General features: G+C 52.7%; 1 protein-coding gene across 4 annotated transcripts in view; it reads left to right on the forward strand.

Moving 5' to 3' along the window:
* Mpped1 (metallophosphoesterase domain containing 1) overlaps positions 1-14,038 on the forward strand; it is a 78,256-nt gene that overhangs the window by 44,007 nt on the left and 20,211 nt on the right. For 2 of the 4 annotated variants that reach the window (XM_076556453.1, XM_076556455.1), the window contains one exon: positions 11,213-11,438. In XM_076556453.1, the coding sequence (XP_076412568.1) occupies positions 11,213-11,438 (226 nt within the window). Of the gene's footprint in view, positions 1-10,761; positions 11,013-11,212; positions 11,439-14,038 lie in introns of those variants that run through there. The other 2 variants (XM_042264738.2, XM_076556454.1) reach the window with 2 other exon arrangements.

Raw genomic sequence — 14,038 nt, forward strand, 5'->3', positions numbered from 1 at the left:
CACGGCCTCTTTTCACTAATGGTTATTGCATGCATTTATGTATATCCGTACATATTCCTAAATATAACCTTGTGCGTATGTTTTTAGGGCTGACTATTTAGCACTGGACAAACAGTTGTGTGCTCTTCCCTGGGAAGGCCACCTCTCCCGCTCCCAGCTTTCCTCAGTTGCCTGTAGCTCTTTGCGTAGGGTTGAGGCCCCGTGGGCTTTTTCCCATCCAGCTTGGCGTGTCCACTGGTGTCATCCTTGTTCAGCTCACATTTGGGCAGCCATATTGGTGAGACTTCATAGGTATAGCCTCTGATATTACTAGAGGACACAATCTCCCAGCAAACTCTCTGATGCCCTGGCCCTTACAATCTTTCTGTCCCTCCTCCAGAATGTCTCCTGAGCCTTGGGAAGCACTTGTCTCTTTAAGGCACAGTCAGAAACTGCTGCTTCTGATATTCCAATTTCAGATATCACTTTAGCATTTCTTATGACTAGCAATGGTGCTTTAGAAATGGGGCCTCGGTACCTTTGTCTTGGGCTTGGTTGGATGTGCATTGCGAAACATCTTGCTTTCCCCAAAGCAGCTGACTCTCGTGTGTGTGTGTGTGTGTGTGTGTGTGTGTGTGTGTGTGTGTGTGTGTTTGTAGCTGCTGCAGCTCAATGGCATCACCCTCAGCATCCATTGAACAAGGACACACACACACTGAGTGCCTATTGGGTACCAAGCTCCACACTGGGCTTTGTCTCACAGAGAGCTTGAAATGTCCCTGGATGATGTGGGGTGGGGATGCTGGGTTAACTCAGCCCTCTTTTCTTGCTTGCTCCCCCTGGAGCAAGGTCTGTACCTGCTTGGACTTGGTGAGGCCCATCCTGGCGTCTCCTTTCATCCTCTCCTCACCTTGCCCCATCCAGGTCTGAGGTCAGCTCTCCAGGGCTGTGACCACATCTTGTTAGCAGCTCCCTGCTTCCTGCTCTCTGTGCGGTTTCCTTGGCTCAGCCCAGGCGGTCTGCTCATGCATCTTTGTAGCTTTCCAGACCTCTGTGCTTTCAAGAGCTGCCTTTTATCCCTGGCTGAGCTTTGTTAAGCTCAGAGAGTGTCAGCATCAGCGGAGAGGAACATGAATGTGCCAGGTGTCCTGCCCTATGGAAGGGACTTTACGTCCTTCCAGTTGGCCTGCTCCACCTATACACCTGCCTGGAGAGTCTCAGGGAGCTGAGAGGGTCCTCGGAGTTCAGGATCTTTGCTCCACCTCCAATGCAACATTTGGGGAAACAGAGGCTCTGGAAGATTGCAAGGTAAGATAGTTGCAGAGCTGAACTGGTCCCTCTTCCTGAGCCCTAGGCTCTCTCTCCATAGCCTCACAGTGCCAGCTCCCCAAGGGACTTCATGCCTAGCCCTAGAATGGAAACTAGTATGTTTTCCAGACTGCCACCAGAATGACCAAGCATATCTTAGCCACGGTCCTCACCATCTGTGGCCACCATTTGACCTTCTGGAATGCCCTCGGCCCTTCGCTGGGGAAACGCTTGCGAACTCATCTGACCTTACTGGCTTTTGTTATCTGTTGTATGGGGATGGTAATAGCACATTCATTCATGTGTGTTGGGCCCTTGCTCGATACCAAACCCTGCACTGGGCGTGTAGGGGAGTGTGGGGCAGGGGCCGTCTCTGAAGGAGTGAGATATGGGTCTGTTTGTGGAAGCCCAGTCCCAGGATTGGTTGGAAAGGGCTTGCTCAGGGAGGGCAGCTTGGGAAGAGCAACGCTTGGCTGATGGACACAGGGTGAATTAGAAAGAGGGGCTGGAAGGAAAGGGTGTCTGAGGTGCATGGATCAGGATATACAGGTGACCCAGAGGTGAGGCGTCTGAGTGGATAGGGAGTCAGGACAGAACAGCCCCAGTGGCCACCACGGTCTCATACAAGTGCCGCTGTCATCAACTGTGCTGGGTGGCTTTGTGTTGATTTGTCACATTTGGAAATGGGGAACCTCAGTAGAGAAAACTGCCCCCACCAGACTGGTCTGTGGGCAAGCCCGTGGTGCGTTTTCTTGATTAATGACTGATGTGGGAGGGGCCACCCCCTGGGCAGGTGGTCCTGGGTCGGATAAGAAAGCAGGCTGAGCAAGCCATGAGAACAAGCCAGTCAGCAGCACCCTTCCACAGTCTCTGCTTCAGTTCCTACCTCCGGTTCCTGCCCTGCTTGAGTTCCCGCCTTGGCCTCCCTCAGTGAACTGTGACCCAGGATGTATAAGCCAATTGACCCCCATCCCCATCCCTCCAGGTTGCTTTTAGTCTGTGCTTTATCACAGCAATAGGAAACCCGGTGAGGACACCAGCCCTCTGAGGCCACCACAGGTCTTTTGTGAATGTGCCTGGGCACATATGCTCTGCCAGATCATGGCTTCTGGGGATACAGGGGCCCCCACAGACTCCTTTCATCTGTGGGGAGCCTTATGACGGGGTGTAGAAGCATAGACACCCTTCATCCTGACGTGGTCCACGCTGTGGTAGCAACCGGAAACATACAGTTGAAGACGGCTAGGACTGAATGTCCCTGTTTGAAAAACATTTCCCAGGGAAAACAAATGTTGGAAAGTTAAACATTTGGGCTATTAGTGCGGAACAGAAGAAAAGCCGCATTTGCCTTTTAAATATGGGCACCAGTGTGGCACAGTGGTTCCAGAAGCATCCCACGCAGGACCCGCAGGAGCCATTGGTGCCTGCAGTAGGGCCAGCCTGCAGTCTAGAAGAGCGGCTGCTGAGCCAGCACACATCCACCCACAGCGAGGTCTTTGCAGCAGGAAGCTGAGGGTGAGTGCGGGTCCCTGAGCCTCTCTCTGTGTACCCTGGGTCATGCTGGGACTTTTGGAAGCCTCTGCTTTGACCTCCACTGTCTTGGCTCCCATTTCTGGGCTGTGTGGTGGATGACAGTACTGAGTAACCCAGAGAACCCCGAGATCCGATACAATCAGCTGATGTCCAGGACGTGTCCAGGATCGGCTTTTCTGTGCTCTGATATATGGACACCTTAGAGTCTCACGGGCTGCAGGGATGGACTTGGCCAGGGTTAGCAGCAGCCTTCCACAGGCAAACCGAACACACAACCCCTTTGTGGGGCTCTCAGCTGGGACCTCTCTCCACTTGCCCTGATTTACCCCACGTGCCATACTGTGAGGAACAGCTCCTGTGCCCCAGAATGAGCCACTGCTGAGGCTCTTGTCCATATTTCTACTTCATCTCCTGACAGGCTGAGCTTCCCTGTGGGTCCTGGGGTCACATAGTATGCTTCTTGCACTTAAGCAACTGAGTGCCCTTTGCGTTTCTGTCTTATACGGCTGATAGACCAAGTCTTGGGTGGGGAAAACTTGTGACTGTGTCTTCACTGGCACACGATGAGCTTAGTGAGCATCCAGGTTACAGGTGAGGGTGCCGAAGGCTCCTCTTTGATCAACCAGCCAATGGGAGGTAGAGATGGGGTTGTACTCCGCAGCCTGGTACCCTGCCCTCCTGCCTTCCTCTGCATGCTGGGGACTGTGGTCCTTGCTTGCAAAGGATGTTAAGATGCATCATGTATACATTGCTAATCCTGGTGCCTGGCCCAGAGAGGTCACTACAGGGCTGCAGGCATATCCTCTGTCTCTCATGCCCTGCTCCCATGCTCTCCTGCCTGTCCAGGTCACACATGGGATTCCCTTCTCCTTACATCACTGGCCTACAGAGTCCACGCTGCATGCATGGCCCTATGACTTGGTGGTCGCTGGCAGCTTGTTGCTGATTTCAGAGCTAGCTTTTTTTTCCAGTGTTCCCTTAGACTGTGCACCACGCTCAGCCGTCTGCTAACTTGAATCTCCCAGACATTGGCAAGCGTTTAAACACAGAACTGTCAGCGACGCACTAAAAATGCAATCAGAGATCGTTACACCGTCCCTTCATCCCACCCCCCTCTGCTGTGTTCTGTGAGACGGGGAATGGGCAGGAAAAAAAGCAGTAAGTGGGCATTTTCCTGATTGTCATTGTGTTTCAAGCACAGTAAAACCCCGCTGGGCGCAATGCGCCACTCCGGGACCGGCACTGATAGTGCAGAAATATGCATGCCTCTTGTTGAGTGTGGAGATCATGCCGTGTGGAGGAAGTACTTCCTCTGGGATGGGACATGTTAGCAGTAAAGGATGGTAACCTCTTTGGAGGGAGATGAATGTCAGGACTTAGAAAGCAGGCACCCCCAGGAGTCCCTCAGCAGGTTCTGTGCACCTCAACCTGGCTGCCCCTGGAAGCCTGGTGCGGAGGTTCTTGGACTCCATGCCTCTGGCAAACGAAAAGGAAAAAGCACACGTCCCCCTCATCTGTTCTCCTGATTGACAGTCCATGGTCTCTTTACCCACTGAGAAACCCGCAGCTAGCAAATGCCAGGATCTTGAGTAAGCTGGAGGGGGAAGATGGCTTCTGGGTGGATAGCTGAGTGTCACCATGCTGACATGGTAGGGTGTGCCCACCAGTTCCAAAAAGCCAGGGGTAGAGGCTGGTTTTGAGGTCAAGGGTTGGGGGTGAGCATTCCAATGCACCCCCAAGGCCACCTGGTATGTCTCCTATTGTGGGGCTTATGATGTCCTTCAAACCACTGCCCCATTCTTCTTGAATGTCCCCATAGCCTTTCCTGTCTCTCAAACAACCACCCTGGGACTCATCCCAGTAGAGACTGGCTGTGGTGGTTTGAATAAGAATAGTCCTGACAGCCTCATACATCTGAATGCTTAGTCACCAGAGAAGGGAACTCTTTGATAGGATCCGAAGGATTAGGGGGTGTGGCCTCGATGGAGGAACTGTGTCGCTGGAGGTGGGCTTTGAGGTTTCCAAAGCCCATGTCAGACCCAGTTGCTCCCTGCTGCCTTCAAGTCAGAATGTAGGACTCTCAGCTCCTTCTCCAGCACCACGTCTGCCTGCATGCTGCCACGCTCCCTACCATGATGATAATGGACTAAACTTCTGAAACTCTAAGCCAGGCCCAATTAAATGCTTTCTTTTGTAAGAGTTGCCTTGGTCACGGTGTCTCTTCCTAGCGATAGAACAGTGACTAAGACACTGTCATCAGGACACTGTCTGAGCAGGAGGCCAGGGTTCAAGTCCTAGGTCTCCACTGTCTCACTGTGTGACCTTCAGCAACTCCATGTTCTCTCTGAGGCTTAGCTTTCTACTCTGTCCCGCAAAGGGCATGGATCTCTGCAGGCCACTAAACTGCTCTTGTTATCTTTGGGGCCTTAGAAGGAAGGGACTGCAGCACAGAAGGCCTGGACTCGAGTTTCTAGAAGAGTCCAACCTCAATGAAGAACACGGGCTTCCAGCCTAGCATGCATTTGGACGGGCTGACCAAAGCCTCGGCTGCCTCTGGGCCGAGGATGACAGGGAAGAAGAAAAGGCATTTGGACTTATCTGCCACCCTGAGCCTGACCAGGGTGGTCTAAGCCATCCACTCCCTCAAGCTGCCCCCAGCTGGGACCTTCCAATGGCTGCCTCCTCTGGCTTCTTGCATGTGCCATCCCTGGCTCCACAGGGTGACAGTGTGACCTGGTCTTAGATGGTGTGTCCCAATCACTTCCACCTCTGCTTGTGGAACATCCCTGCCCCAGGGGTCACGCTGCTCTCTGGAGGCCCCCTGGCTGTCAGACCTCTCCTCTGCTGTGGGTGGGGGGCAGGGGTTTGCAGCAGCCGGGCCCTGGGGTGGGGGGTACACTCCCTTCTCTGTGCAGGTAGAGGGTGGGAAGGCAGTACTCCCCAAGAATGCTTTTGCCTTGAGCTTCTGGAATCTTAACCACACTCAGATTGGTGAGAGGCTCTGGGTTGTGGGACTGGAGGACAAACCCGTGACAAGGGGTCCTAGCCCTAGAACAGAGGAGGGGGCTTCACCCAAGTCAGCGATGACCAGGCCATTGGAGAGCCTTGGTCCGGCCTCCATTCTTCCCATCTGCCACAGATGGACGGTTAAGATGGATGAAGAAAGGAAGTCTATCCCCTGGCAGGAACAGTTGGAGGGAAGGGAGGATCCAGAAAAACGGAGATCATTTTGATGTGAAGGAAACAGTCAGAGCTATCTCAGGGTGGACGGATTGATAAATGTATCCCTCCACCCATCTCTCCACTCATCTACCTATGTGTCCGTCTACCCACCCACCCATGCACATAAAATCCGTTTATACACCTTTCAGTCACCCACCCTTTCACACGCTCCCCACCACCTACCATTCACCCACCCATTCACTCTTTCACCCACCCACCAATCCACTTATCCATCCTCCCTCTCACCCCCACCTACCCACTCATCCATTCACTGTCCACCCCTAATTATCCATCCAGCTACTCATTCACCCACCAGCTACCCACTCACTCATTTTATCTGGTCATCCATCCATCCATCCATCCATCCATCCATCCATCCATCCATCCATCCACCCACCCACCCATCCACCCATCCACCCATCCACCCATCCACCCATCCACCCATCCATCCATCCATCCATCCATCCATCCATCCATCCATCCATCCATCCATCCACCCACCCACCCACCCACCCACCCACCCATCCATCCATCCATCCATCCATCCATCCATCCATCCATCCATCCATCCATCCACCCTCTCACCCTTCCTCCTACTCACCCACCCATTCACCCACCCACCTGCTGAGAGACAAGGTAGCATGATGGCTCAGAATGTACCCCCATGCCGTCACACGTGGCCAGTGTCTGCTGCCCTCCATGTCCTTCAGTCACTCAGTTGCTGACTTGTCCTAGGCTTAGACAAGCCAAACCATTTCCCTCGGATGTCAAAAGGGAAGGAAAATGCTTAGAGTCTGTGGAGGTCACAGGCAGCTGGTAAACTGCCAAGTCCAACTGACCACCCAGACAGAGGTACTCATGGCTAGTCCTCCATCTTGTTGATGGGGGTAGGTATGCCACCCTGGGAAGGTCCAGCTCCGGCCTGGGTGTGGGAGGTAATTCTTTGTGCCCTGTCGTAATTACTGGAGACTGTGTTCTTCAGCTCTCCTTGTCTGCTGGTGGGAACCCCTGAGGGGAGCTGACAGCTTCCTGCACACCCAGCCCCCAGGGAGTCACCGCTGCAGAAGCAAATGGAATTGTGCAGTTGGCGTAATTTGCCGATTTGCTTAAGTAGCACCCCCAGTTAGAGACATGACAGGAACCCATTAGCGTGGCTCCGCCCCCAGCCTCACCGGCACTGGAAGTGGGATGGATGGGTGGTGAGATGTGGAAGCTAGGATGAGTCAGGGATTCAGGCAGCCAGTGGTGGCCCCCTGTCCATCCTGCTGGATTCTCTTGTCACCTGGTCCGGTCCTTGTCCTGTGCTTGGGGAAGGGCTGGTGAGGCTCCCAGGCTGACTCGGGTGGCCTTGAAGGACTCTGAGTCAGTGACCCAGAGGTACCGAGTTGGTCAACCCTTATAACATCTCCCCTGCACCTGAGCCGTGGTGGCCCCTCTGTCTACTGGATTTAGCTCCGAGGCCCTCAGATAAGGAGTGGACTTGATGACATCCCTCTGTGGGGAATCAAGATCTCGATGACACCCGGGCAACTGTCAGGGGCAGGTGGTCTGTACTGCTCCCCCCTGCCGCTCTGCCCACTCTGTCCCCATCACTCAGCTCCAGTGCAGCAGCAGCTGGCTTTACTCACCAGACTTACGCTGGGAACAGAGATGGGTGGAGCTAACATGTTCACTCCCCTGACTCTGGGGCTTCCCACCAGGGGCTAGGTTGTAGTAAACCTCAAGATTGAGCTTGGGGGCTCCCATCTCCCACAGCTTCACTGGAAACTCCCAGGCCAGCGCACAGTTATTGCAAGGCTCCAAACGCCCATGTCCGTGGACAGCATCTCAAAATGAGTGAATTGGACTCTGAGATGGACTGGTGGGGACTGGAGAAAATGGGTATCTTCATCCTGTCTAAGGGGATACATAGTCAATACTTCATGACTGAACCAGGAGCACCACATGTTAACAACAATAAAGTAACAATAATAATAACTAAATAATAAGTGAATTTTTATTGGGAATCTCTCACATTTTTATTTTTGGCAACAAATTCAATTAAAAAGCAAAGTTGTACCAAGCTAAGTATATCTGGGAGGAGGGAGGGATGGGACTTGTAGCTTCTAGTGTACAAATTCTCTCTCAGAGAAGTTTTTCCTTTTGAATATCAAAAGGTTTTGTCTATTTCCATTCAGTGTGTTCTGTGGTGCCAGAGATTTCTCAAGTGTTCCTGTTCCCATCTCATGTGTGAGGAAACCGAGGCATGGTGGGGTGCCAAGCCCCACAGGGGGTTAATGGTGAAACTGAGCTGTGAACTCAGACCTGTCCTGGTACCATGGCTTCCCAGAGCTGATAAACAGGCTTGGGGGCATCGAGTCAATGTGCAAACTGGGCATGTGTGCACCTCTGGGTCCCCCACTGCCACACTGCCCTGGCCAGACAGAGTCAGTGGCTGTACCCAGCGCTTTGCCTTGACTGTAAGGCATGTGGCTGAGCAGGTTGTATAGGTCTCAGCTGGGCGGGCTCGGGAAAGTGTGTCACTGTAGTGTTGTGTCAGGGGGAGCTGAGGAGTTCCTGCCGGAGTATCCCTTTTAAAAACTCTCCACTCAGGCAAAACTACAGAAAAGAATTTCAGGATGAGTCAGCGAGGAGCAGAGGCAGGGTTTATTAGCAGATTTGAGATTGTGTGTATGGGCCTGTGAGTGCAGCAACTACAGAGGCCAGCAGAGGGCATCAGGTCCACTGGGGCTGAAGTCATAGGCAACTGTAAGCCTCCAGATGTGGGTGCTGGGGACAGCACTGAGGTTCCCTGGAAGGGCAGAAGCATTTTTAACTGCTGCGCCATCTCTCCAGCCCCTAGAAGACATTTTGACAGTTTTAAGTATAGGTATTAGAGAGGGGTGTGTAACTTGGGAAAAAGATAGTGTGCAATACTGTACCCCAGGTGTGGGTATGTGCTAGGAGGGAGAGGGAGGTAGAAAAGAGTGGGGGAGAGGGAGGAGGGAAGGGGAGAGAGTGAGTTGACCTTAACTGTCTTTGTGGTAGTCATGTATATGATTTAGCGGCTTCTGAAGTTACATCTCCAAAGGCTTCTAAGGGTCTCTCCCCCTCTCTCTCTGACTTCAGAGGGTGGTTTCTGAAATACAGTAGATAGGATTATGGCTGATAAGGTAAAGCCCTGGGTCACAAGGGTTACGCAGGGAGTTGAGAGTTGTTTTCACCGTGAACAAAGTTAATCGCCTTGTTAGTGAGATTCCCAGGAAACTGCAGGTCACACGCGGAAAGAAATAAGGGCATGTTCCAGATCACATGCACAGGCTTTGAGCACAGCTCGCCGCCACTTTAACATGATTTGAAGTATCTCTATGTGGAAGGAACACTGACTATGTGGGCAACCTTGATCCTCAGCTGTCGAGAAGCTTCAAACAGACCTGGTGGGTGAGGGGCTAAGGTGGGTGAGGGGCTCCTTTCCATTCCCCTGTCCCCTGAATTTTTCACCTTTCTGTTTTGCCTGGGTTATGCAGCAGTGAGTGCGTGGAGTCACATGGTATCACATATCACAAGCCTGACCTGCCCGTCCTGGCTCTCATCTGAGGCTGGGACCAGCCTTCTTCCCAGAATGCACATGGTGGCTGAGTCTCAACAGGGTTGTTGAATCTGATTCCAGATCCTGAGTGTGGGTTACTCTGAAGACAGGCAGCAGACCAAACTTGGTTCTTCTGGGAATGCTCACACATAGGTTGCATGCATGTTTGCATTTGCATGTGCGTGCGTGCGTGCGTGCGTGCGTGCGTGCGTGCGTGTGTGTGTGTGTGTGTGTGTGTGTGTGAATGTGTATACATAGGCCAGAGGTCAGTCTCCAAGTCATTCCTCTGGCGTTCTCTGCCTTGATTTAAAAAAAAAAAAATTGGGTTGTGCCGGGCGGTGGTGGCGCACACCTTTAATCCCAGCACTCGGGAGGCAGAGGCGGGCGGATCTCTGTGAGTTCGAGGCCAGCCTGGACTACCAAGTGAGTCCCAGGAAAGGTGCAAAGCTACACAGAGAAACCCTGTCTCGAAAAACCAAAAAAATAAAAAATAAAAAATAAAAAATAAAAAAAAAATTGGGGGCAGGATATATCATTGACCTGTAGCTCATCAGGTGGGCTAGACCGGCAAGCCAGTGAGCCCAGGGACCCGCCTCTCTCCACTTCCTCAGGACTGGGATTTAAAAACAACACAACAGCATGGGTTCTGGAGCTGGAGCAAACCAGTTAAGCTATCTCCACAGCCCAACATCTCATTTTTTATCCAAGCCAGGGCTTCCCAAGCCATCACAGCTTCCTGAGTGCAGCAGCTGAGCCAGAGGGCTGAGCAGTGTGGAGCCTGGGCACGGACGGAGTGAGGGTGGGGTAAATGGCTGTAGGTGGGCACTGCCCTGTCCTCTGAGGCTGTTATCCTCTTGTGTTTTGTAATTTATTTATTTATTTATTTATTTATTTATTTATTTATTTATTTATTTATTTATTTATTTATTTATTTATTTGAGACAGGGTCTCTGTGTAGCCCTGGCTATCCTGGAACTCACTCTGTAGACCAGGCTGGCCTTGAACTCCCAGAGATCGGCCTGCCTCTGCCTTCTGAGTATTGGGATCAAAGGTGTGCACTGCCACCACCTGGCTTGTTTTTTTGTAACTTGATTGTGTGGTTCTCAATGTGAACTTTGCAGATGACATCACTCATAGTGTTCAAAAGGTTGGGCAATCCTGGACCGTATTTTGACTGAGAATTCCATGTTGGTGCTGCTCGGCACTGGGGTTTTCCCTGAGTGCACCATCTCTGAACCGGGCTCTACAAAGAACTCGGCATATCTGTTGGGATGTGTAGGCTGAGGAACCCAAGACAGAGAGGCTGAGAGACTTGGTGGTAGCCTGGAAACAGAGAAGGTGAGGCTGGTACCTGTGGCTTGGGTGCTGGGGAGGACCCTGCCCTTGTGCTGAAGGACTGATGGTCAGTGGTGGCCCAGGCAGGCAGAGCCAGGGCCCGTGATCAGAGGGGCGGCTGCCTCCTCTTATTCAGGGCACAGGATGGGGCCAGGGGGCCAGCTTTGCTGAGGGATTATAGTGGCTGTTCCCAGCTCTCTCCTTTGGTGGCTCTGTGGCTTCCAGAAGGGCTGCCAGCAGCCTGCTCTGTGCGTGTCCATCCCACAGGCAGCCTGCCCTACGAGTACAAGATCGTGATTGCGGGCAACCACGAGCTGACCTTCGACCAGGAGTTCATGGCTGACCTTATCAAGCAGGACTTTTACTACTTCCCATCCGTGTCCAAGCTGAAGCCGGAGAACTATGAGAATGTGCAGTCGTTGCTGACCAACTGCATCTACCTGCAGGACTCAGAGGTCACTGTGCGTGGCTTCAGGATCTACGGCTCCCCGTGGTGAGTGTGTCCAGCCCCCATCTTTGCCACTGGTTACAGGGTTACATTGAGAGAGCGGGTGGTGGGGACCCAAAGCTAAGGCTCAGGGCCAGTACAAAGTGGACAGAGGATCTGGGATTTGATTTTGCCCTCCCCACTCTCTGTCTGACTTCAGGCAGGTCACTGTTACCCCTGGGCCTCAGTTTCCCCATTTGGAATCAAGGAATGGCAGCATCACTTATATCCTCTGTGCTGTATACTGTTTTACATGCAGGCAGGTGTTATTGTCTCCGGCTGTCTCTGAGGTTCAGAGACAGGCAGGGGAGGGACTTCCTGGCTTTCAAACATCAAACATGAGCCTCGAGCACTAGGGAGCTTCCCTTTCTGCCTGTCTTCTGTCCTCCCGCAGAATGGAGTGTGGTTGTGGGATCCACCTCACTGAAGAAAGGCCTTTTGGATCTTCAGGTGGATTCACTATGCACTTTCCTGTATGGGGAGGGCAGTGTCTGAAAACAAATGCAGAGTGAGTCCTTACTCTGGTGGGGACACAGTGACCGACTGGGCCTTCTCTCAGAACTCACCTGGTTAGGTGGTGCTCAAAGTGACCATGGGTCCAGACTGTCTTTGTGATGTCTGTGTGTGTCCGTGACAATGGTATTGACTGTAATGGTGTTGCTGCTGACAACCATGGTGGTCGTGAGGGTGATAATTTATAGTGATGGTGGTGATGATGGTGATGATGGTTGTGATGGCGATGATGGTTGTGATGGATGATGGTGGTGATGATGGTGATGATGGTGATAATGGCGATGATGGCGATGATGGTTGTGATGGATGATGGTGGTGATGATGGTGATGATGGTTGTGATGGCGATGATGGTTGTGATGGATGATGGTGATAGTAATAATGATGTTGGTTATGATGACGTCGTGACGGCAGCAATGATGATGACAGTGGTGATCATGGTGATGATGTTGGTGGTGCCGAGGATGGTGGAGGTGATGATGATCGGGTGGTGAATAAGATGGTGGTGATGCTGCTGCTGGCTGTGGCATCAGGTCATCGGTCCGTGGACCAAAGCCTCCACGATACTCTCATGGGTCTGATGTGTTATCCACTTTCTACAGATGGATACATATATTGACCCTTGAGTGGCCATAGGGTGTGAAGTGCTGGCTGGGTGAGGGGAAGCTCCCCAGAGGAGGTGGGTGACCCCAGCCTTGGGGGGAGACAAGGACTCGCATAGACAGGGAGGCAGAGGCACTGACTGGGGACACAGGGGCCTGCAGGGTGAAGAGCCATGCAAACAGCACATCTGGGAACCCCCGGGCCATTGAGTTTAATGCCCCCTGGTGATTTGAGGCTGAGGTGGGTTAAGGACTTTGTCTGGATCTTAGAAAGCCCAGGAGAGAGGGGAGGTGCCAGCCTGACCCATTCTTCAGGAGGAGCCTGCTGTCTCTGCCCGGGGCTTGTGGTGCTCAAGGGTTTGATGTACTCTCCTGGTGTCCGAGACAGTTCTTTGGCACTCAAGGATGCGAGGGACTCGAAACCAAGGGCACAGAGGTGAGGAGGGGACTGAGGCTGCCTGGCAGGCCACGGGGGCCAGTCTGGAGAAGGCTGCTCATGCAACAGCTCATCTGGGAGGTGAGCAAAGGGTCCTGAGGCTGGCACAGCCTGGGCAGGGCAAAGGGGGTGGGGTGGGGCCAGCAGGGTGAGAGGTGAAGGATCTGTGTATGAGGTCAAGAACTAGGACCAGCTCTTTGCTCTGTGGTTCACAACCTCCCACAGACACACACACACACACACCATACACACACACACACACACACACACACACACACACACACACACACACACACACACACACACACAAATCCCATCTTAAGAAAAGGTATTGTAAAGATTAAAGGCATGGCTTGGGGACCAAAAAAGCTGAGTTTAATTTTAGCCTCACATTTTGTGTGACCCTGGGTATCACTGGGTGACTTCTCTATGCCTTAGTTCACTTTCTTACAGAATGGGGGTGGCTGTAAGGTGTCAGAGTGCTCCCCTGAGTTGCCATAGTGCTCAGAGACTGGAGACCTGTTTTATTTGCTTTTCTTGGGGATGCCCTTCCTACATGGTCTAGTAATGAGGGTGAGGGGGATGGGGATATGGACAGGGCTCTCAGGGTCCCCCCACTTAGCAGCCAGGCTCATCAGAGCATTCCTGATAATCAGCTGGGTGACTCGGTACTAGGGCTTCCTAGGTGTGTGGTCCTCTGTCAAAGGGAGGTCACACCCCATCACTGAACTGGCCATGAGGATGATGCTTGGGTGAGGCCAGCTGCCAGTTCAGCTATTGTCCAACTGCTTTGAGCTCCAGCCACCAGTGGCCCCCACTGTGGCTTTCAATGTGGACATTACTGGCCTCTCTAATTCCTGGCTTCCCCCAGGCCCAGAGATCAAGGGACCCTTTCTTCTTGACCCCAGACCTGTGTCAGTGGGAGCACAGGCTGGCCAGCACAGCAAATGAATAGGGTGTGTGTGGGGGGGGGGGCAGTAAGCTGTGCAGTTGTGCTCATGGGGTGACATGGAGCAGGTGACAGGAGGTGACACATGGCCTGATACACTGGCCGTCT

Source organism: Peromyscus maniculatus, chromosome 20 (genome assembly GCF_049852395.1).
Source record: "Peromyscus maniculatus bairdii isolate BWxNUB_F1_BW_parent chromosome 20, HU_Pman_BW_mat_3.1, whole genome shotgun sequence".
Classification (NCBI taxonomy): Eukaryota; Metazoa; Chordata; class Mammalia; order Rodentia; family Cricetidae; genus Peromyscus; species Peromyscus maniculatus.